The sequence below is a fragment of the Bos mutus genome, chromosome 4 (assembly GCF_027580195.1).
Source record: "Bos mutus isolate GX-2022 chromosome 4, NWIPB_WYAK_1.1, whole genome shotgun sequence".
NCBI lineage: Eukaryota > Metazoa > Chordata > Mammalia > Artiodactyla > Bovidae > Bos > Bos mutus.
Window position 1 is genome coordinate 8,566,990 of NC_091620.1, and position 23,783 is coordinate 8,590,772.

Genomic DNA, 23,783 nt, shown 5'->3' on the forward strand with positions numbered 1-23,783 from the left:
CTTGAGCACTTGTTTCTAAAACAAAGAGATCCAAAAACTCAGACAATATCGCCCTACGATTGCTTACTGTTTTTCATAAACTTTCCTCTTTTTCATACTTTCTAACCCTGTCTGAAGCTCTGCCCAGGACCCAGGCTGATCCCAGGCAGTCAAACTCACTTCAGAGCCAGAGAAACCCCAGTAGAGGCAAAGGTTGGCCCCACACCTCGGCCGTGAGCCCAGATGTCAAGAAAAGAGCATGAAGGAGACCTCATCCACTTAGTTACTAACACATTATCTCAGAACGGCTCTTTATTGTGTCTTTTTCAATGAGATTGAAGGAGAAGTGAATGTACAGAGAAAGAGAGAGGAAGCCAGCAAACCGCAGTCACAGTAACCTGGTTAGACCAACACATTATCGAAGGGGCTTTGTGAAAAGTGTCTTGGGGTTGGAAAAAGAGCCCAATGAATCACACCGAGATTCCCAACGAGCTATGTGCCCTGTTTCTAAGCATCTCACAGAGATGGGTACCAAAACACGGGTCGTCTAAGTGGCCATTCACTCATCATGATAACAAGTTATCTTTCTAATAGGCAACTAATGCCACTAATTTGAGCTGCTTTCCCAAGAGAGGAACACTAAGCCCACTCCAGGCTGTAACCAATGGCGAGCCATAGCAATGCACCCCTCCTAGGAATTGCTGAGCATGGCAGGCAAAGAGCAGCTCCAAGTCAGGAACCCCAGGGATCAAAGCCCTGACCTTCTCCTCATTAGCTCAGCTGCTGAGAGCCCCAGGTTCCTCCCTCTGGGTAAGCAAAGGGCCAGGACACCATGACCAGAGATTCAGGCTGGCCAAGCAAGAGAAACACGGATGAAACTCCACTAGTCCAGTTCTGCAGGTAACCTCCACGATGGGTTCAGTGCAGAAGCCAAAGCTGGACCCCTGGGAAAGACCGAAGAAGGCCTTGGAATGGCACCAAGCAAAACCCGCACGTGCGTCCCTTTCCTTGGGTACCTTAAGCTTCAGAGGTCCCCAGCGGCTGCCTGTCAAGGACCAAGAGCCACCTCCCCATCCCCAGACCATCAATTCCACATCCCCACTGCTCTCCCTGTCTACTGCAGACAACCTGAGCCGCCACCGGAACGGTAATTGGAGCGGGGCACACCACAATGATTAAGTTTGTGTGTTTTCTGGCCGGCGCTGGGAAGCAGTGGCCCCGCTCGCCAGGCTGAATTACGGAGGAGGTCATTCCCTTGTTAGGAGGAATAAATTTTATTAGCCCCAGTCTCGTTGCCATGCATCTTCCCCCTCTTCGCTCCTCGGGCCCGAGTGTGGGTCTGGATAATGTTGCCGGCACGCAGGATAAATCAGCCGAACAAATCCCATTATATTTTGGAACACTGACAGAGACACAGTAATGACACCAAGACTGGGAAAAGATGCAGGCTTTCTTCTCCCCCCGCTGATGCCGTTTCATATATGCGGAAGGCATGCAGGGCCCAATTCACTAGGAAAAATAAAAAAAAAAATATGTAAATTGAGGGACTGAATGGAGAACTCCGTGAGTTGTCTTTTTTCCTTCTTTCCACTAACTTTGTAAATAAGGTGACGCCAGCGCCGTGTGCCAACGTGGAGCCATTCCCTTCTGCCTTACAAAAACCAGAGGAGCACAGGAAGGTGACCACAGGGAGGATCTAGCTGGAAATGTCTCCTCTCCTTCAAAGGCCTTGACTTTGTATTCATATCATGTGCTGGATGGCAGGGAAGGCGGGTGGGCACGCTCCAGGCCCGGGATTCCGAACATAACATCTGGGTCTGGCACAGCCCAAATTTCTCAAAAGCAGACATCGGTGGAGAAAAAAAAAAACATTAAGTATGAAAGCACAGCAATATTATGAAATCCCTTTCTGTCTCCTCAGGTGGTTACTGTAACCCAAGGAGACTATACGGATGATGCCATGAGCTATTTCAGTGTTCTACAAATATAAGGTGTTCTGTGTCTATCATCACTTATGAATGTCTCTGTATTTGTCTTTCCCTAGGAGTCTCGGCATACTTTCTTAAAGGGATATGGTTTTATTGCCTCCTTCTAAAAGACGAAATGTATGATTCAAAGCAAAAGGGAAACCGCTCACCAGCTCAGTGACCTCTCATGAGATGGACCTGGCTGAGACTCAAAGACCCAAGCTCGCAGGCCAGCATCCTGGCCAAGACGCCACCCTGAGAGGATGATAGGAGTTGAAGGAAAGGCAGAACCGGATGGATAAGTCAGGCTGGTCTGTGTGTTGACCGAATGAGAGGCTCGGCTGCTGATTTGGGCTGGGCCATTGCACACCGTCTAGGGGTGTGTGTGCACAAGTGTGTGTGTACACGGGCGTGGGTACATAGCTGTACTTGCGGTGTGAGCTGCTGTGTGTGGTGTGGGGGTGTGGGGGAGGATCCACCACAGAAACGGGGAGCCTCAGGGATGTCTTGCACAGAGTATGAGTGTAAGTGAGAAAGTGAAGCACAGCAGAGAGAGCAACAGAGGGAAAAGACAGGGGACAGGCAGTGTGAGTCGGACATCCAGGCAGAGAGGATGTGTGTGCACGTGTGGGTGTGCACCAGAGTGCACGCCTCTGGGGGCTTCATGAAGTCAGGGTCAGGATCTCAGTGTGAAGACATGGCAAGACTGCCCCATGCCCTAATCCCCCACTGGGCAAACCCCACCCTGTGGCCGTGCCAGGTGTCTGTGTTAACATCTGCAGGCCTGATTCCTGGATCTCATCACCCTCCCTGCTGGCCCGATGGGCTCCAGAGTGGTTCCTAGGAAGTCACACCCAGCCTAGGAGGCCAGCTTCAAGCCCCTTCCTCTCACCAGGTCCAGCTCATCACCTACAGCTTGGCCACCATCAGGGACCCAAAGCCCTGCATGCTCTTGGCCGGGATGTAACGTTTATTGCAAATGCTTTCTCCCAAAGAGAAAGAGGTAGGTGTCCTTTTCACCTGAATACCTGAGACAGAAGCCTTCTCGTGGGGAGGGGGAAGAAGCTTGAATCTATAATGACTGGAGTTGTAACGTGTCAGGCCCCCAGTGCTAAACCAGAAGAGATCATGGGGCTGTGAGGGGTGAGGGCTTGCACCGATGTGAAAGGAGATTTGTGATGTGTGCTGTCAGGGGGACTTGAGTGTGGCATATGGGCTGGGTCCCAGTGTGTGTGTGTGTGTGTGTGTGCATGTGTGTGTGCGTGTGTGTGTGAGTGAGTCTTGAATGTATTAGAGCTGAGGAAGGAGGGATGAGGGGCACGCAGGAGCAGGAGATTATGGTCTAAGAGAGGACTTCAGCTGAGCAGAAAGAGAAAGCCTTGCCTTGCGCCATAAACAACAGGATACACCCATCTAGTCAGAGCCGCACTTCCTGCTGACAGGAAAAGAAAACAGCCCGAGCAGATGGGCACAATCCAGCCCCCGGAGCCTGGGGTGGCTGCCTGGCCGTTCCGGATACGGACTCTGGTGGAGTGTCAGGATCCCAGGCGCCAGACCTCACTGAGTGACCATCCAGGCCGGGCAGGGAGGCCAGCCCGCATCCAGGGAGTGACCCTGTCCCCTCCCAGGGCTGCCCTGCGAGAGCAGTGGTGAGTCAGAGTGACGGCACACACCAGTGGGTTCTCCTCCACTGCTGATGTGAAGTGAAGCTTGGGGTTAAAAATGAAAAGCTCAGTCCGAGTGCCTCTGTGAGTCTGAGAGGGACTGGCAAGTCAACCCCAAAGTTGAGAAGATGCCTGGTCTGGCAACAGGTCTCAAACAGGGGCTCCAGGAAACGGGAGGGATTTCCTGGTTTTGCAGTGACTGCAGAGTCCCGTGGGCATGTAGGGCTCTATAGTCCAGCAACGCAAGCGCCCAGCACCACCAATCATCCCCCTGCCCCACTCGATAGGTCCCACTACGGCCCTATCGAGAAACACCAGTGGAAAGAGCCCCAGGCTGAGAATTAGGATGTATAGAAGGTTCTGCTCCACCAATTACATGACCTTCAGTGAAGTCCTTGACTTTTCCGATCCTCCATTTCCTCAACTAGATGGGATGTCTGCCTTCCCTATTATCCTACAGAACTGCTGGGAGAAGAAAAGGAGGTGATGAAGCCCTTTATATGTTGTCAGGCCCCACAAGGACTCCAGTGGGATTGCCAGGTGGCTCAGAGGCCAACACACTCTGCTTGGAGGCTAGACAGGGGTGAAGCGGGAATTCTGGTCATAGTTTCTGCCCCATGGACCAATGTCTACTATTGGACGGTCACTTAAGTTCAAGTCTTGGAGGCGGAGATTAAGCAGCTGAGTTCTGGTGGCTTAGATAGTAAAGAATCTGCCTGCTATGCAGGAGACCCAGGTTCAGTCCCTGGGTTCAGAAGATCCCCTGGAGGAGGGCGTGGCAACCCACTCCAATATTCTTGCCTGTAGAATTCCATGGACAGAGGAGCCTGGAGGGCTATAGTCTAGGGGGTCACAAAGAGTTGGAGACTGACGTTTTCTGCCCCATCCAGCCTTCTCAGCATTAAAGCTGATGCTGCCTAACTCCTACACCCACTTCTCAACTGGTTCCAAACTTAGGGAAGACTTAAGTGGCATGAGTGATGGTCATTCCCAGGGCCACAGCCCTTGTTCCCATCACAGAGGCTATAATGACCTGCTTGGAGGCATCTCCCTTCTGGACTCTTAGGCTCCTAGAGACTGATGTCATTTCATGATTCTTGGCATCAGCCAGGAGAGAGTACATTGCCAAGGGCCTAATAAAAATTTCATCCATTCAATAACTCATTTGTAGGCAGAAGGGCTAGTGTTCTGTAGGTGACCCCGGAAGGCTGAAGAAAGGGTGAGGAGGTGTAGATAGCCATTCCTGGGGAGCAGTAGGATGCCCGGCTTCTCTACCCACGAAGAACACAAGGTCTTGGAGCCCAACAGCACACTTTTCAGCCTGGTGGCCTCACTCCAGGTCAGGATTCTTGGTGCTCCCAGAAAGCGACTGAGAGCTGTTACCTTGGCCTGCTCAGGTCATGGGATATGACAATAGCCTCGGGCTATGAGCTCCTCACCCCAACTGCAGACAGAAGAGGGTGTGGGGAGACCAGGCAGTAGCCCTTAAAGGGACCAAAGATAGAGACCATCTCAGTGCTAAGTAGCAGAAACACAGAAATTACACCGCCATCTTTAACCCTCACCCTGGATGCTCACCAGCAAAGGGTGTTAGGCTGGTCTACAGTCTCCCAAATCCTAAGACACACTAGGAGGAGGCCTGGTCGATCCCTCTAGGACCCATCCTCTGCTGAGGCCCTCCTGAGGTCCTTAGAGCAATTTTCAGATACCAGCCCATTTGTTCTTGGATACCTCTTTCCATCCAGGCTGGGGGAAAAAAACCAGGACCCAATAAGGAATGGGCCAGAAGGCAAAGGCAGAAGTTTCTTCTCCCCTCCCCTACCCAGCCCTCCCCAAGCACCAGCAAGTGCCCGGGCTGCTTCCCCAGCCTCTATACCTGATGCCCATTCTGGGATTTGCATTTGCAACATGCACTGACATTCACTGGGACACAATCCCATGAGGAAGCCACTTCTCGCCAACTGGCCCTTATCCATGATGGGGGCTCAACCAGACTTCCCTGGTTCTCCAAGAGTAAAGACAACAGGTTGCTCCCTACAGATCAAGACTCTAGATTCCCAGCCCAAAGTCTGTCCTCTCACCTAGTCACCAGGCTATGGGCCACACGTGGCTCCACTGATGCCCCACACTTGCAGGCCCTCGGACCTCATCTTCCCTGAGTACAGCTGAATACAGCAGGGACCTGGTGAGGAGGTGGGTCCTCAGGTTCATACTGCTTCCTGCTCGGAGTCCTGGAGGCATGAGTTCAGGGGAAGAAATGTGAATCCCAGGAAATGGAAGAGACCAGAAAAGCCTGAAGAGCACCATGGGACAAGTATTCTAGCTCAAGGAATTAGGACAAGAGTGCATTAAAAACGAGTCACTGGACAAAAGGGATGGACTTCCAGTTATAAAATAAATTAGTCCTGGGATGTAATGTAGAGCATGGTGATACAGTTCATGATACTGTATGCGCTTCCCAGGTGGTGCTAATGGTAAAGAACCTGCCTGCCAATTCAGGAGACAAAAGAGATATGGGTTCAATCCCTGGGTTGGGAAGATCCCCTGGAGGAGGGAATGGCAATCTACTCTAGTATTCTTGCTATGGACAGAGGAGCCTGGCAGGCTACAGTCCATGGGGTTGCAAAGAGTCAGACACAACTGAAGCAACTTAGCATGTACACACTGTGTTGTATATTTGAGAGCTGCTAAGGGAGTACAAACTGCGGAAAATTCTTCAAGAAATGGGAATACCAGACCACCTGACCTGCCTCCTGAGAAATCTGTATACAGGTCAAGAAGAAACAGTTAGAACTGGACATGGAACAACAGACTTGTTCCAAATCAGGAAAAGAGTCCATCTACATTGTGTATTGTCACCTTGCTTACTTAACTTATATGCAGAGTACATCATGAAAAATGCTGGGCTGGAGGAAGCACAAGCTGGAATCAAGATTGCTGGGAGAAATAGCAATAACCTCAGATACCCAGATGACACCACCCTTATGGCAGAAAGCAAAGAAGAACTAAAGAACATCTTGATGAAAGTGGAAGAGGAGAGTGAAAAAGTTGGCTTAAAACTCAACATTCGAAAACTAAGATCATGGCATCTGGTCCCATCACTTCATGGCAAATAGATCAGGAAACAGTGGAAACAGTGAGAGACTATTTGGGGGGGGGGCTCCAAAATCACTGCAGATGGTGACTGCAGCCATGAAATTAAAAGACAGTTGCTCTTGGAAGAAAAGTTATGACCAACCTAGACAGCTTATTAAAAAGCAGAGACATTACTTTGCCAACGAAGATCCGTCTAATCAAAGCTGTGGTTTTTCCAGTAGTCATGTATGGATATGAGAGTTGGACCATAAAGAAAGCTAAGCACTGAAGAATTGGTGCTTTTGAACTGTGGTATTGGAGAACTCTTGAGAGTCCCATGGACTAGATCCAACCAGTCAATACTAAAGGAAATCAATCCTGAATATTCATTGGAAGGACTGGCTGAAGCTAAAACTCCAATACTTTGGCCACCTGATGCAAAGAACTCACTCATTGGAAAAGACGCTGATGCTGGGAAAAATTGAAGGTGGGAGGAGAAGGGGACGACAGAGGATGAGATGGTTGGATGGCATCACTGACTCAATGGACATGAGTTTGAGTAAACTCCGGGAGTTGATGATGGACAGGGAGGCCTGGCGTGCTGCAGTCCATGGGGTTGCAAAGAGTCAGACATGACTAAGTGACTGAACTGAACAGAGTAGAGGTTTGTTTTTTAGTATAATTGCTTTACAATGTTGCGTTAGTTTCTGCTGTACTATATGAATCAGCTAAATGTATACATATATCCCCTCCCTCCTGAGCCTCCCTCCCACGCCCCCCATCCCACCCCTCTAGGTCATCGCAGAGCACTGAGCTGAGCTCCCTGTGCTTTGCAGCAGCTTCCGACTAGCTAGCTATTTTACTCATGGCAGTGTATATATGTCAATGCCACAAGAGAATAGATCTTAAAAGTCCTGATCATAAGAAAACATGTAACTACGTACGGTGATGGATTGTTAACTAGACTCTTGCAGTGATCATTTTGCAATATATACAAATATTGAACAATTATGCTCTACATCTGAAACTAGTGTCATGTTACATGTCAATTTCATCTCAATTTTAAAATGAACCACTTTGTAAGCTCTTTGAGCTGTAACTATGACAAAACCTACAGGGGACCCCAATCCTACAAAGCATAAGTCCTAAAGTCAGCCTCCTGTACCTTACACACCCCTCCTCCACTTTCCTGCTTGAAATGTCACAGGACAGAGGTCATCTGAGATTGTGTTTCCCTTCTCAGGCCTCCAGGGAATCCCAGACTCCAGGCAAAACAAAACAAAACAAAACAAAACAAAATTCTAAAATTCGTCCCATCCCCATCCCTCATTGCCTCAAGGTAAGAAGGCATAAGGGAAAGGAATGCAATGGCCTTGAGAATGAAGAGTGCGGGGAAAAGCTGGGTTTGCTAACAGTGTCCCTGAGAGGGCTCCTCAATGGGAATGCTCAGGAGCCTGGCCTGGCTGAGGCGGGTGAAACCTGTGTGGTCTGGGCTGAGGCCGAAAGAAGCGTAGCCTAGCCCCAGAGCAAAGTAACTCGAGCATCGGCTGAATCAAAAGAAACTGATACTGTGCATTAAAAGCCAGTGTGGTCTTTTAGACTGGCTGGGGAGACAGCCCCAGCCCTGTGTGGAGTTTCTGGCCTCCTCCTTTCTGCTCTCAACCCTGAACTTGCCTCGAACTTGAAAAGGCTAATTAAAGCCCAAAGAAAAATCAAAAGCTTGTTATCTGGCTCCATTAGTCCCAGTACTGGCATTAGCCTGTCTTGCAAAGCTGCCTTTCCTCTGTTCTCTCCAAGGCCGCCAGGCGGATGTTAGGACCTACAGCTCTGCAGACTCCCCATGATGAACTCTGCTTTTTGTGCTGTGGCAGGGAGCAAGGGCGAGACAAATGCTTGCCTGTGGGCAGTCAGGCTGATCCCCACCGCTGATTTTACTCCCAAAAGCATCGCCCCAAAAGACAGGCTAGGAGCAAGTTTTCTGCAGCAAAAATAGCCAACCCCTCTAATCTCAAAAGAACTAGCTGTTAAGTAAGCACACAGCATAAACTTACTATTTTCTAACACAAGGAGCGTGTGTGTGAGCTCATGGGGGTATTTCTTGTGTACATGCAATGCATGTGTATAGAGGTGTGTGTGGGCGTGTGTGCAAGCGTGGTGGCGAGAGGCAAGGGTTTTCTCCTCAAATGCAGTCTCTGCCATGCATACACAAAATATGTGACTTAGTGCAACTCACTCAAGTTGTCGGGCCTCAGAACAAAGATACAGATTGGGAGATCTCTGAGCACCTTCCCGTGGAAACACTCTTGGGGCATTTCCCCCAGGGACCTACATCTGAGTGTGTAATAAACATACACACAGCACAGCATCTGGCCTGTCATTCCTTGTCTTCATGTGGGAGCAGTCCACAGCCCAGGAAGCCCATAAACCCATCTTATAGATTCTTGAGTGGATCACCTACTGCCCAAACCAAAGTCTCTAGGGCTCAGCAGATACAAGGGAGTCCCCTCCATTCCCTGGCCTCAAGCCCCCTCAATGTGTTGCTTCCTTCTTTGGCTCATGGTGCCTCTTCAATGCCTCTTCAATTCCCTTTGTGACACTAGGGGCATCTCCTGGCTTTTCAGGACCTCCAAGAAGAAATGACATCTTATAATTTCAGCCTCTGGAAAATGCATCACTAGAAAACAGCCTGAGCCTAAATGCTAGGGCACCAAAGACAAACTTTGGGTGGCAAGTGAGTTCCTTCTTTCTTTTCCTCTCCCCTGCCATCACCCCAAATCCCAGTACCCCGAGGAACGACCTCACCACACGCTGGGGGTGGGGTGCCAGTGCCCTCTGAGGGCTGCTTGGCAAGCAGCCACACTTTATGAACGAAACTTGCACTTCTTAAATCAGTCCAAATACCCTCTCCTAATATGGGATTCCATCAAAGTTTGACTAGGAGTCAAGAACCACATCCACACAACTGAATGCTTCTACCTGATGAGTGAACTGACTTTTCTTCTCCTACACTAATATTATGGGATAGGTTTTCTCAAACAAGGTTCATAATTTTTCAAATGGACAATAAATAGGAAAAAGGGAAAGGAGAGTGACACAGAGCATAGAAGATGCCAATAGCTGAACCTTCTAAGTCACTTGAAGAGTGGTTGAGAAAAAACAACCATGAAGATGAACAGAAGTCAAGCCATAGAAAGGCAGGTGCTTTTCACTTTGGGTCACAAGTGGGTTAGGCTGGGAGAGGCAGGAGTCTGTGTAGCCCGCAGCACCTGCGGTCACCCAGCAGCCTGAGGTCGTCTGTCCATCAGGACCCTGGGCAGGCTTCCCAAACCAACCCTTCATTCTCCCCTTCCTCCAGTTTCCTTCAGCCCTTCTGTCACCCAGCACCGCTCCGTGGCTGCTTCTGGACATTGTGACATATCTCCTCCATGGAACTGTGCACACAGAAGATGCCTAACAAATGCAGTTTTCTAAGCAAGCTCTGTTTTTCATCTGTGTTCACTGGACTCTCATCCTATTCCTTCTGATCTTATTTTGCCATTTCCTAAAGACACAAGGGGCTAAAAACATACCTCTTCAGAAGTTCTACATCTACTCCAAATGTGAAATGACTGCCTCCCCTACTCCCAGTAGTGGTTTTACTCTAAGCTCTGCCCCCCCATCACCCAATGGTTTTATTCTATGCTCAGAAGGGTGACTAACAGGTGTGGTTGGTAAGAAGGTGGGTACACCAGTGCACGAGGTGAGGCATCCAAAGCCAGGGCTCTGGGACAATCTGGAGGGATATGGTGGGGAGGGAAGTGGGTGGGGATTCAGGATTGTTTGGGGGGACACATGTATACCTGTGGCTGATTCATGTTATGTATGGCAAAAAACATCACAATATTGTAATATAATTATCCTCCAATTAAAATAAATCAAATTAATTAAAAAAAAAGAAGAAGGTGGGTACACATCTGGCATCACAGCACACACAATGCAGCCTTCAACAATGCCTGGTCCACGCGGAATGTACAGCATACAATTCCTGCCTATTCTAGCCCCTCCTCTTTCAGCCAATGAGCCAATCAGAACAGAGAAAAGTGCCGATAGGAAATCTACATTCAGCTCCGGCTCTGACTCTCATAAGCTCAGTGCTAGTGGTCACAGCATGCCTGAACTGGTGATGATCGGAGCCTAAGGAGCCCCAGAGGTGGGATATACTTGTCTCATCTACAAAACGGGACAGGTGGTTCACACCCTGTGGAGGCCACAGCCTGGGCCTCCTCATTGTGCCCTCCAGGCCCACAGGTCCTCCCTGGACTCACCGCACTGCTGCAGGGAATGTCCTTCACCTTGAGCCAGGCCAGGTCCAGCGTGCCCTCGCCCCGGTAGCAGGACTGCAGCCGCTCTTTAATGCGGTCGTTGATTTGCTTTAGGATGAAGATGCATAAGGCCGACTCGTCCAGGGATTTCATCTTCCGCTTCTGGCCTTTGGAGAAGACGGTGAAGAGCAGGTCGTCCTCTGGGCGGACCCCAAGGGTCCGGGCGAGCACGGCCCCGGCTTTGGACAGGTAGGCGGCCTGCAGCAGGCGGTACTCCACCCCGCTGCGCTCACAGCCGATGGGCACCTCCACGTAGGAGTTGAAGGCTGTGTCCTCCTTGCAAAGCCTCACAAGCTTGGACGTATAAACCTGCTCCTTTGTGGTAGAGCCCGGGGGAGACACCATCTCAGGCTGGAGCGTCAAAAAGTAGACAAAGTTGCCGCTGCTGAAGCCGTAGACATAGTAGATATCAAAGTCGGGGATGACGGTGAAAGTGTCCGAAGGGATCTTGATCATCGAGGCCACAAACTCGTCGTGGAAGACATATGCGAACATGCCGTCTGCCTCCGAGTTCTTGGTCAGTTTCCGGCTAGAGATGGTGGGGAAATACTCAGGCTTCCCATCCACAGCAGTGGCAATGAAGAGCTTGTCATCCAGGTTGTTGTAGGAGACGATTACCCCAAAGACGGAGCCACTCTCGTTGACCCCCGACAGGTAGTGTTCCTTCTTGTGGAAAGGCTCCCCCAGCTTGAAGAGGTCCTCCAGCCTCAGTAGCTTGCAGATGCCCTGGTACAGGCTCCCACAGGCGATTAGCCTGTTCTCCTTGTAGTCTATCAGCAGCATTTTGTTGACATTATTGGTGGGGGTCAGGGGCTCGTTGCATGTCTGGACGATGCGGGGCGGGTAGCACTTGGGGTTGTCCTCGTCCGGCCCCGTCTGGTGGGTCACCAGGACCTTCAGGTCACTGGAGAGCTTGTAGATCCGGTTGACGGCACCCACGTAAATGTGCCCTGTCCTCTCATCCACCACCAGGTGGTTGAAGCTCTCGGCGGGCTCCCCGCGGAACGTGACGAAAGACCGCTTCTGGGACGGTGGGGGCGACTGCCGGGGGAGCAGAGTGGAGGAGCCCATCCCCACCATCAGGAGATGGGAGAGCAGGCAAGTCCAGTTCCAAGGCATGGCTTTCATTTCAGAGACGCGTCCTTGGGGCACGGGGCACTGGGCACAGCAGTGTCACGTGAGGAGTGCAGGCTCCCTGTGGGGGAAAGGAAAGAGGTGATGCTGATGACAAAGGCCGAGTCTTAGTTTCACCCCATAGCTTGTCTGGCTGGGCCCTCAAAGCATCCTGCACACACTGAAATAGATCTTCAAGGGGGGAAGCTGGGGCTGGTCCCCAGCATCCATGTATGAGTCAGCCCAAGCTAGTGGCAGCAGGTGGGCATGTCAGTAGTAGTACTAGTAATAATACTAGCGATGGTAGCAACAGTGATAATGGTGGTGGTAATAATGATGATAATGTTGATGATGATAGTCATTGCCCACAGAATGCCTGACTGTGCATCAGTCACTGTCCAGCACCTTCCAGGGACTCTCATTTCATTTGAACAAATTTTTAGTGCTGTGTATCTTCCACCTGCCCCTCCCCCCCCCACACACACACACCTAGCTCTGCTCTCTTCCCTTCTCTGTGCCCAGGAGCCCTTACATGTGCAGGTTCCTTGCCCTTGGGCTGAGTTAGGTGCAGCAGAGTGAGGATAATCAGCAGAAACCCAGTGGGAAGGGGAGAGGCTCAGAAGAGGGGAGGTGGGCTGCGTGTATTCGGCCTCCCCATCCCCGGAGTCTGTGGATTGCCTCCTATCTGCCTCCATTTGGTCCTAGGGGAGATAAAGGGCCTCCGTGTTTTTGGCCCTAAACACCGCCCTGCCTCTGAGGAGGCACCTGGTCAACAGCTCCTCTATTAACCTTTGTGCCAATGACCTGATTTGCATGTAGGATGTTTCCTACTAGGACCCTAACTAGCAGCCTCCTGATGTAAGAACCTCCGACACTCCCACTTTAGAGCGGAGGGCAGGTATCCAAGATGCACAGGTAAAAGCAGTAAAGGTCATCCGACATCCCTGGGGATCCTGTGGTTAAGAATCCACCTGCCAACAATGCAGGGGAGATGGGTTTGATCCCCGGTCCAGGAAGATTCCACGTGCCTCAGAGCAACTAAGCCCCTGCGCCGAAACTACTGAAGCTCTTGCACCCAGGGCCCATGCTTCTTCAGCAAGGGAAGCCACTTCAATGAGTAGCCCATGCACGGCAACTGGAGAGTAGCCCCTGCTCACCAGCACTAGAGAAAGCCCATGCGCACCAACGAAGACCCAGCATAGCCAAAAATAAATAAATGTTTTGAAATGCTATATATGTATAAAACTATACTTGAATAAACTGACTCATTTTTTGAAAAAAGCAAGAGAGCCCAACTCACACGTGCATGGAAACATCATACATGCAAATCAGGTCACTGGCACAAAGGTTAATTGAGGTCCATGCTCTCGTATTGTCCTGCTAAACCATTTCAGTTTACCCCAGCCGGGCACAGATGGGAATGTCCACCAGTGACGGCTTATACACAACAGATCAGTTCAAACAACCCTTCCTCGGGGGCTGTCCATTACAGCTCCAGCCCCCTGGGTCTGCACCTACTGCAGGGGAAGGTTCTCCTTTGCCCCTCCCCTCCACCCCAATCCCTGCTGGTCAGTGCAAGAGGCCAAATTAACAACCCAAATCCCAGATCCCTTCACTGCGTGTCAGCAACCCGGTCCTCTGGGTCCACTGCCCAGCTCTGAGCCTCGATGTCATTTTAATGAGGCAGATCTTGGCTGCCGCCCATAGTGAGGCCTCCTCTGAGAGGTTTTCATTAAAGGCAGAGCACAAATGCTTTAAGAAATGGTCAAGTAAATAAATAAATAAACAACTCCCTGTGGAACAATATAGTTTTCCATCCTAATGGTCTCATTCATTTCTATTCAAGATGCCTTTTGGCATGCATTTCCAGAAAATGGCTTTTCATATTTCTTCCAGTTTGGGAGAAATCTGGGAAGGAATGGCCTACGTCTTATTCAGAGACATCTCACCTCTGTGGAATTTCTTTCATTCTCCCCCCAGTCCCTGCCCAAATAACTCAGAAACAAGCTGATAGGAAGAGGTAGGTGACTGAGCCAAAGACCCATCCCCCATCCCAAGCAACTTGTTAGTTACTGTTAGTCTCTCAGTCATGTCAGACTCTTTGCGACCCCATGGACTATAGCCCAACCAGGCTCCTCTGTGCATGGAATTCTCCAGGAAAGAATGCTGGAGTGGGTAGTCATTCTCTTGTCCAGGGTACCTTCCCGACCCAGGGATCGAACCTAGGTCTCGTATATTACAGGCAGATTCTTTACCATCTGAGCCACCAGGGAAATCCCAAGCAGAGAGAGTGCAAAGTCCTAAATGAAATCAACCCTGAATATTCATTGGAAGAACTGATACTGAATTTGAAGCTCCAATATCTTGGCCACCTGATGTGAAAAGCCTACTCATTGGAAAAGATCCTGATGCTGGGAAAGATTGAGGGCAGGGGGAGAAGAGGGCAACAGAGGATGAGATGGTTGGATGGGATCATTGACTCAATGGACATGAGTTTGAGCAAGCTCTGGGAGATGGTGAAGGACAGGGAAGCCTGGTGTGCTGCAGTCCGTGGGGTCCAAAAGAGTTGGACACAACTGAGCGAATAAACAAGAGACGAAAGAAGAAAGTTAAACAGACACTTGACATTGTCAGCAAAGGTCCCAGTGAAAACCACAAATCTTCTCAAAAAAACATCAGAGGAGGGGAACTGGCAGACAGCACACCCAGGACCAACAGCAATCCTGTGAGCAGATGACCTTCATCTCTTCCTCCACAAGGCAAACATGAGCTCAGGGCACATTCCAAATGAGCAAGATACTGTGGATCCAAGGATGGCCAAGGCTGGACCAGGCCCTGGAAGAACCCTGAGTCAGGGGGGTGGATACCACCAGAACCCCAGTTACTCAGATGATGGAATGTTAGATGATGGACTTCAAGAGCTCAGATGAGTACAGCTGACCTCTAACCTGGGGCAAGGGGAACAAGGAGAAGGCTGCAGGATGCCTCAGCGAGGCCAGGGCATTTGGGCTGAGCCTTGAACTTTGAGAGGACCTGAAGAGCTGGAGAGGAAGGGCCTCCCTGGGGAGGGGTCCTTGGAGCCACAGCGAGGGCACCCTCAGGGTGCACACCAGGAGGCGTCTGTCTGGAAAACACAGTTCGTAAGAGTCAGAAGGACATAGGGTGAGAAAGGGAGCCAGGACCTTGTCAAGGTGTCCCTGGGAGGTTGAGACTAAAATACACGGTGTCGGAGAAAAAACTTGGGAAGAGCTTAGGTCCTGCTTCCAGAAAGGACCTCCATGCTCCTGTCGGTTTAACCTTTGCTGAAAGAACTGAGTTTGGAGCTGAGGCCTGTGAGAGCTCCCTGGGAGCAGGGGGTACCTTGTTCATTGGTGCGTCCACAGCGCCAGACCCACAGCTGACATGGAATGGAGACTCAAGACCTTTTTCTGGCTGGCAGGAAGAGGGCTGGAGGTGAGGAGGAGCATCAGCATCTGTGTATCACTTACAGGACCCCGGCCCCAGCCAAATGCCAGGACACCCATGACCTCACTCATCAGACACCTGTTGGCTGGGGTCAGAAGTGTTTGATTTGCTTTGCAGGTGAGGAAGCCAGCTCAGCAAGAGCACATGGCTCATGGCTCATGGCTCATGGCTCATAAGCTGGCAGAGCTGAGGCTGAAACCCAGCATTGGTGGTGGTGGTGGTCTAGTCACTAAGTCGTGTCTGACTCTTGAGACCCACCAGACTCCTCTGTCCATAGGATTTTCTAAGAAAGAATACTGGAATGGAGTACCATTTCCTTTTCCAGGGGATCTTTCCAAACCAGGGATCAAACCTGGGTTTCCTGCACTACAGGCAGATTCATTACTGACTGGGCTACCAGGAAAGCTCAGGTGAAGCCCAGCATTGTAGTACTACAAAAGCTGTCCTCTTTCTAGGAAAGCACAATTCCAGAGCCCCCAGAAGTCAATTTTATTTACTTATTTATTTTTAAATTTTGATTCTTTCCAGTGAAAGCTCTTATCAAATTTGTTACACTGCTTCAGTTTTATGCTTTGTTTTTTTGGCCATGTGGCATGTGAGATCTTAGCCCCCCAAATAGGGATTGAACTCGCACCTCCTGCATTGGAAGGTGAAGTCTTAACCGCTAGACCACTAGAGAAGTCCTGGAAGTCCATTTTAATCCATGTTAAGTTCCCACACACAGAAATCCCAATACATCACCCAGCAATACCTCTCCTAGCTCTGTAGGGGGAAAGCAAAGCCCCTGGAACCCCCAGGGCATAACCTCACAGGTAACGCCCATCAGGCAGGCACAGGTATTTATTTCTAAAAGCAATAATGACTGGAAAGTGCCTGGCACACAGTCTCTCCTGGCCCCAAGTAAGTGTTTCTTATGTGTGGGTTGTTATGGATGTTGCTGTGTTGTTGTTGTTGTTGTTGTTGACAAGACTTTAACAAGATTAGAGGGACTAGGATCAAAAAATACCCAAAGGTACCACCTCTGTAAGTGATGAGGGGTCAGGATGGTTCATTGTGAATTGCCTGTGCACATCTAAGTATCAGAATCTAGAAGTTTATCTGAAAGAGATGATCCATTTGGACAATTCCAACCGCTGATTTTAGAGACAAGAAAGCTGTGACCCACAGACGTTAAATGACTTGCAGGAGGTCAAACAGTGAGCTCACAGTGGGGATGGGGTCAAGCTCAAGTCCCTGGACTCCCAATCCAGGGCTCTTCTCACCACCCTTGGCCTGTCTCCCGACTTCACCTGAACCCCTTCAGCCTTTGTCTGGAGGAGCCTGCTGTATGGGTGCCATGTGCTCTGCTGGCTACTGCAGCTCTGAGAACACCGCTGCCAACAGCCAAATTCCAGCGGGGTTGGTAATCCTCATTCCAGACAGGCAGGTGCGGGTCAGGCCCCAGCCACCAGCCTTCTGGAGGGAACTGTCAACAGTCCCTGTATTGGAACCTGCCGAGCACCAGGAAAGCGTGCCTGCCACAGCCCTGCCTTACTGTACCCACTCACGGGCCCACAAGCCAATCAACAGCTCTCTGGTTTGCAAGAGGCGAGACGAGGAAGCCTGTAATTATAAATTTACTGAGCAGAAAGGTGCCAGGCCTCATTCCCCATCTTCTATTAGGCACTGAAATGAGACACAGTTATGCATCTCAAACACTCGTCACCCTCATCTGAGGACGGCGAAATTACTGCGCCTGGAGAGGGGGGAACCCACAGAAAACAATAACGTGTGATAGGAATAACCAGCCTCTCATTTCACACACCACGAAAGAGACTGATTAAAAAACAAATAAGAGAAATGGAAGAGAATGGGGGAGGTAGGGATGTGAGCTCTAGGGATGTGGAGGGCCCCAGCTTGCCTCATCAGAGACCCCACCCGGTGCCACCCAGGGGTGAACCAACTGCAGCCCTCCCAGCCCAGTGCCAGACCCAAAGGTGGGTAGAGTTGCCCACCTGCCCCCGCCCAAGGCTGCCTGAGGCCGTCCGTCCTGGCAAAGCTGGATTTAATCCTGGTAAGTGAGGATGTGACCTAGGAAACCCCCATTGAGATTCCAGGTCCCATCTGCCATTCCTCTCTCGGGTCATCACTCGGTTGATTTGAAAAACCAAGTATTGGAGGTGGCATTCAGCCCAGTTCAGATGCTTCAAGGCAAATAATGAAGCCGAGTCACCCCCAAATGGCCCTGAAGGACTCAGGAACTAGGAAGAATGAGAAAGGCTCAGGAAGGTGGGGCTGAAAGACTCTGAATCCAACCCAAACACGCTGCTGTTTCCCCCTCTTTGAAATCAAATTTTAATTCTAAATCATCTCAGGAGAGGTGGGACTCATTTTTAGAAGCTGATCATCATTTTGATTAAAGAAATTGGGGCTTTGTTTTATGTGGCACGTGGTGAAGAGCTCAAACTAATTTTCATGAAATAGCATCATCTTCTCAGATTCTTGAGTGGCAGAGAAGAAAGTTATTATAGAGTAGTTTAAAAATAGCAATTACTGCACAAAATTACTTCTGAGTTTACAAAGTGTTTTCATATATATTACCTTGTTCTGACTGTACTATGCGTGGCAACCCTGTTAGGCAGAAGAAGTATTTGTAAGTAGGCAGCCTTTACAGATAAGGAAACAGATGCATGAGTAGTTATAGGTCCTGGCTGGGGTCACACCCAGTCATACTGGGACCTGGAAATCTCTTCAGGTCTTCCTCGGTGGCACACAGTACTTCCCTGAACCTCTGAACAGAATCCTCTTGTCCTCAGGACCTTTGCTATGGAATAATAGAACATCCAGAAAATGTTTTCTGGGATGGCGTTTCAAAAGACAAATCACAATCCATCCTGAGTCTAGAAATCAACTGAGCAGGCCACATGTGCTCTTTTTAATGAAATAAAATCGAGGAGAAAAATAAAAGCATGTCACATTTAGGAAGGATAAAACTTCTGTGAGACTGATGTTTCAGCCACGTAAGTGCATGCATGAGTGTGAAGTAAGTCTACTTCCTACAGTCGGTCATTGTCATGGTAACTATGATGTGTCCACTTGACTGGGCCATGGTGCCTAGATATGTGGGCAAACGTTATCCTGGATGTTTCTGAGAGGGGTTTTTGGATGCGATTACTATTTGAATCAGTGGACTTTGAGTGAGGCAGACTTCCCCCTATAATATGGGTGTGCAGCCACCCAATCAGTTGAAGACTGACTCAAACAAAAGCGTGACCTCCCCAAGGGAGAGGGAATTCTGCAGCCGATGCCTTTGGACTTGAACTACGACATGGGCTTTCCTCTGAGTCTCAAGTCTGCAGTCCTACTCTGCTGATTTTGGACTTGGAGCCTCTATAATTGCATGACCTAATTCCTTAAAATAAACTCTCTCTCTCTCTCTCACACACACACACACACACACACACACACACACACACACAGAGCTTCTGCTTCTCTGGAAAACCCTGACTAATACAGTCATGATCAAAACACAAAAATTGGAAGACACTGTTAGACACAGTAGACACCTGTTGTTTTCGCTACTATTCATTTATCCTCTAGAGATCCACCCCTTCACCCTTTCTCAGCCAAAAGTTTCTGGGAAAATTAACTTCACCCCTGGTTCAGGGGAGGACACGTCACCCAAGCTCAAACCAATCAGCACAGAGCAGGGGCGGGTCCCAGTGACTGGTTCAGGGATGGGCACTTGGTTGGATCAGAATCTCTGGGAGGCAATAGACTTTGGATGGGAGTGCTGAGGAAAACATTCTAGGTCTGCCATTGGCTGTGTCCTTGGAGAGGGGCGGGCTTAAGAACTCTGGGCACCATCTTGTAACCAGAGGGGTTGGAGAGGGGCGGGGACCCTGAAGAGAAGGAAGCCTAGTCCCGGGAGAGCAGAGTTGAGCCAGGGCATGGAAAGTCCTGAGTCCCAGGTCCTGGTGATCACACAGATGTCTAGATCACGTGCACTGAAGCCAGCTCTATGCTTATACTTTCCAGCTACAGGAGCCAAAAATTCCCCTTTTATATAAGCCAGCGAGGGTTCTGGCACTTGTTAATGAAAGAATTATGACCCATACACAGAAAAATCCAGCCTTCCAGCCAAAAGAATAAGTGTCTCTCACCACATCCTCTCTAATAGATTGTCCTTTCACAAGAAGTAATCATGCCTGGGTCCCACTGCCCCAGAGATAAACTAGAATTTTGCTAATATAATGAGTGTGTGTGTGCATGTTGACTTTCATAGTCCATCACAATGCTCCCCTGTCTGCTAGGCCTTTGTCTTGAAGGCCATGCTGACAAGTCTCTTGGGATCTTCACCTGTCCACACCCCTGTGTCTTCTGCATAGGTGGTTACCTGGCCTGGGATGACCACCCCAACCCCTCCCCTAAGGCCTCATTCTTCTGATGAATCATGTCTGACCCTGGCATTGGTCTAGGACAGCCCCTCACCCATGTGTTACTGCAGGAACTCAGGTTAGTCTCACATCCCACAAACGCTGTTATATTTGCCCATTGATGCTCCCCCTTCTCTAAAAAATATGAGCTTCTGGAGGTTAGAAATTACTATGTATTTTTTGCCACTATTCTCTTCTATTTCAAGCCCAGAGCTGGATACATGGTTGGTATGTCATAAATGTTTGGGAATGCATAAATGAGTGGATGGATGAATTATGAATGAACGAGTTGATGAGTGACTAAATGAGGAATGAATGACGACTTCACAGAAGAGTGTATGAGACAGCAGCTGGGATTCCCCTACAACTGAAGTACCATGTAAATCTCGATGCTGAGCCACTTAGGCCAAACTCACAATGCTGACTTTACCCACTCTAACCCAGGGCATGTAGCTACTTAAATAGCCTATTTTGTCCATTAAAAACATGCCTTCAAATGCAATGGGAAACTACATCTCTCAGACACAGTTTACAATGGGAGCTGCCAGTCCACCAAGTGGAACATCATAATAGGTTGCCTGGCATCCACAAATTAGACTTGAGGACCATCTCCCTACTCAGCAGAGGAACTCAGCACAGACCATGTTGAGAAGAAAGAGCTGGGCATGAAAACTAAACTGCAGCGAGGAAAAGAGACAACACAGGAGACCCAGTTACTGGAAGTCAGGATGTGTTCGTTCATTCGGCCAATGAGTGTTGATGGAATATGTATCACATGTGGGGTTCTGAGCTGGGTGTCAAGGACTATAGACACTCCAAAGCAGAGAACAGTAGCCCTGCTGTCTGGTGGCTAAGGTATATTGGACCCTGTAGCTTTCCCCTTTGAGCTTGTCCACAGTCACTGGCAAGCTCTGCCAAGCTCTACCTCTCAGTCCCACCTGGTTTCCTAGAAACCAGGAACTTCATCCTCCTTCATCCTCCTGACGGGGCTACACTAGAGGTAATTCATCTTTTGTGCAGGTGAGCCCAGGGGGACAGGAAGCTAGCTATCCACCAAAATGGTATGCTTCTCCATCACTGCAGCTCCTGATGTAAAGCTGTTGATAAGAGATGCCTACCAGCTATGGTCTCCCTGGCCTCTCTGCGTCCACATGGCCTCCAGGTGTGACCGCATGACTGGTGAAGGAGTCATGGTGACACTTTCATGCCAAAACAGGTAAGAAATGGCTATGTCTTCTCTAAAGAGCCTTTCACCAGCTGGATAAAGAGGATTCTGAGGCCCTGCAAGATCATGGAGCCTCAAGATGGAAGGACCCACTGACCAACCACAGACATCCAAGTCAGACAAGAAATAAACCATTCTTCCTCCTGAGAAATCTGTATGCAGGTCAAGAAGCAACAGTCAGAACTGAACAAGGAACAACAGACTGGTTCCAAATCAGGAAAGGAGTACGTTAAGGCTATATATTGTCACTCTGCTTATATAACTTATATGCAGAGTACATCATGAGAAATGCTGGACTGGATGAAGTACGAGCTGGAATCAAGCTTGCCAGGAGAAATATCAATAACCTCAGATATGCAGATGAAACCTCATTTATGGCAGAAACGAAGAAGAACTAAAGAGCCTCTTAATGAAAGTGAAAGAGGAGAGTGAAAAAGTTGGCTTAAAACTCAACATTCAGAAAACTAAGATCATGGCATCCAGTCCCATCAGTTCAGTTCACTTCATGGCAAATAGATGGAGAAACAATGGAAACAGTGACAGACTTTATTTTGGGGGGCTCCAAAATCACTGTAGATGGTGACTGAAGCCATGAAATTAAAAGATGCTTGCTCCTTGGAAGAAAAGTTATGACCAACCTAGACAGCATATTAAAAAGCAGAGATATTACTTTGCCAATGAATGTCCTTCTAAGCAAGGCTATGGTTTTTCCAGTGGTCATGTATGGATGTGAGAGTTGGACTATAAAGAAAGCTGAGTGCCAGAGAATTGATGCTTTTGAACTGTGGTGTTGGAGCAGACTCTTGAGAGTCCCTTGGACTGCAAGGAGATCCAACCAGTCCATCCTAAAGGAAATCAGTCCTAAATATTCATTCGAAGGACTGATGCTGAAGCTGAAACTCCAATACTTTGGCCACCTCATGTGAAGAACCGACTTATTGGAAAAGACCCTGATGATGGGAAAGACTGAAGGTGGAAGGAGAAGGGGACGACAGAGGATGAGATGGTTGGATGGCATCACTGACTCAATGGACATGAGTTTGAGTAGACTCCAGGAGTTGGTAATGGACAGGGAGGCCTGGTGTGCTGCGGTCCATGGGGTTGCAAAGGGTCGGACACGACTGAGCAACTGAACTGAACTGAACTGGGACAAGGTTCTGAACTGGTGGACTTGTGTGTCCCAGCAGTTGGCACCAACCAAATGAACACAGAACACAGCCAGCACACAGTGTATCTCAGCTGGTTCCAATCCGAAACTGGTACCCGGGGGGTTCTGTTCCTTGGAGTACATGACCCCAGGGAAAGTCCTCTTTAAGTGTCAGTAGCTCCCTCCTTGTTCCCAAAGCCAGACTGCAAGTCACCAAGCCCAGCGAGGTGGGAGAAGGCCATGCCAGTGTCTCCCTGAGGCAAAAAATCTTCATGTTACTCTGAAGTGGTCTTTCTGAAGTTTGGGACCAAGGAGGCACCTTATGTGTGTGCAGCTGGGAGCAGTGGGGGGACTGGGGACACGGCCCAGGTCCCCTTTCTATTTCACCTAAGAAACACCAGCCAGCCACTGATCCGAAATAGTAAAATGGACAAAGGTCTTTGTAAGATTCCTCCTCCAATTTGTAATCAACGCATTCAGAAGAACACCTTCAGGAAGTAACTGGTATTTTTTCCTGTTAGCATTTCTCAGTTTAAACTCTTGGTTTCTAGAAGAAGGAGCCATGAATTGTGATTTTCTTTCTTTTCCCAGAGAATTATTTTTTTCATAGAACATCTGTCCCTGCCTTCTAGAAGAAGACACGATGGTTATAGCGTCCCCTGTGCGCTGCACTGCCAAGTCCTGGCCTTCGCTTCTACCCCTCCTCCTTGTCGATGTCTCAGAAATGACTGCCGCATTCATGGGAGGAAGAGCACTCCAGGTGTGGGTGTCCTAGTGCATTCCATCACTACCACTGGGGGAAAGGTCAGGTCAAAGGAACTGTCCTCCCAGGAGGAGGTCACAGCGCTGTGACTAAACAGTCTCCTATGCAGGGCTGGTGGGGCGGGGGCGTGCCCAGAAGGGTCAGCCTGGTTGTAACCCAGCACAAAAGCAGAAAGCAGCAACAGCAGGGGCAGGTCACAAGCCCAGGGATCAATCCCTCTAGTCTGCTTTCGCTGTGCTTCTGTTCCTTTGAGCAATGAGAAATGTGCCATCCGTGGTCAGGGAAGGGCTAGAGAAGGGCATAAACGGTATGGAGAGGGAGACATGGGGAGCCAGGCCCAAGCTTAGAGTCTGGCTGCCAGGCAACTAGCCTGGTCCCGGGAAAATCAGCACCAAGCTCAGTGACTTAATCCTTTACTTCCCAGTTTATTAGACAGGGCTGGGGGAACACGATTACCATGGACAGAGCCTTTGCAATCAGCCTGGAAGAAGCTCCTGCCAGAGAATGAGCCAGAGAGCCACCCCCATTCAGAGATTAGGTCCGTGCTGGAATCCTGAGGCCCCCATCTGTGGTTTCCCCTTCCCCAGGTCTCCCCTCCTTGGCCTTGAG

At 49.5% G+C, this 23,783-nt stretch overlaps 1 protein-coding gene across 2 annotated transcripts in view; it reads right to left on the minus strand.

The window, feature by feature from the left end:
• Nucleotides 1-23,783, minus strand: part of PLXNA4 (plexin A4) — a 480,825-nt gene that overhangs the window by 395,128 nt on the left and 61,914 nt on the right. For both annotated transcript variants that reach the window (XM_070369025.1, XM_070369026.1), the window contains exon 2: nucleotides 10,990-12,241. In XM_070369025.1, the coding sequence (XP_070225126.1) occupies nucleotides 10,990-12,174 (1,185 nt within the window). In that variant the 5' untranslated portion in view covers nucleotides 12,175-12,241. The remainder of the gene's footprint in view (nucleotides 1-10,989; nucleotides 12,242-23,783) is intronic.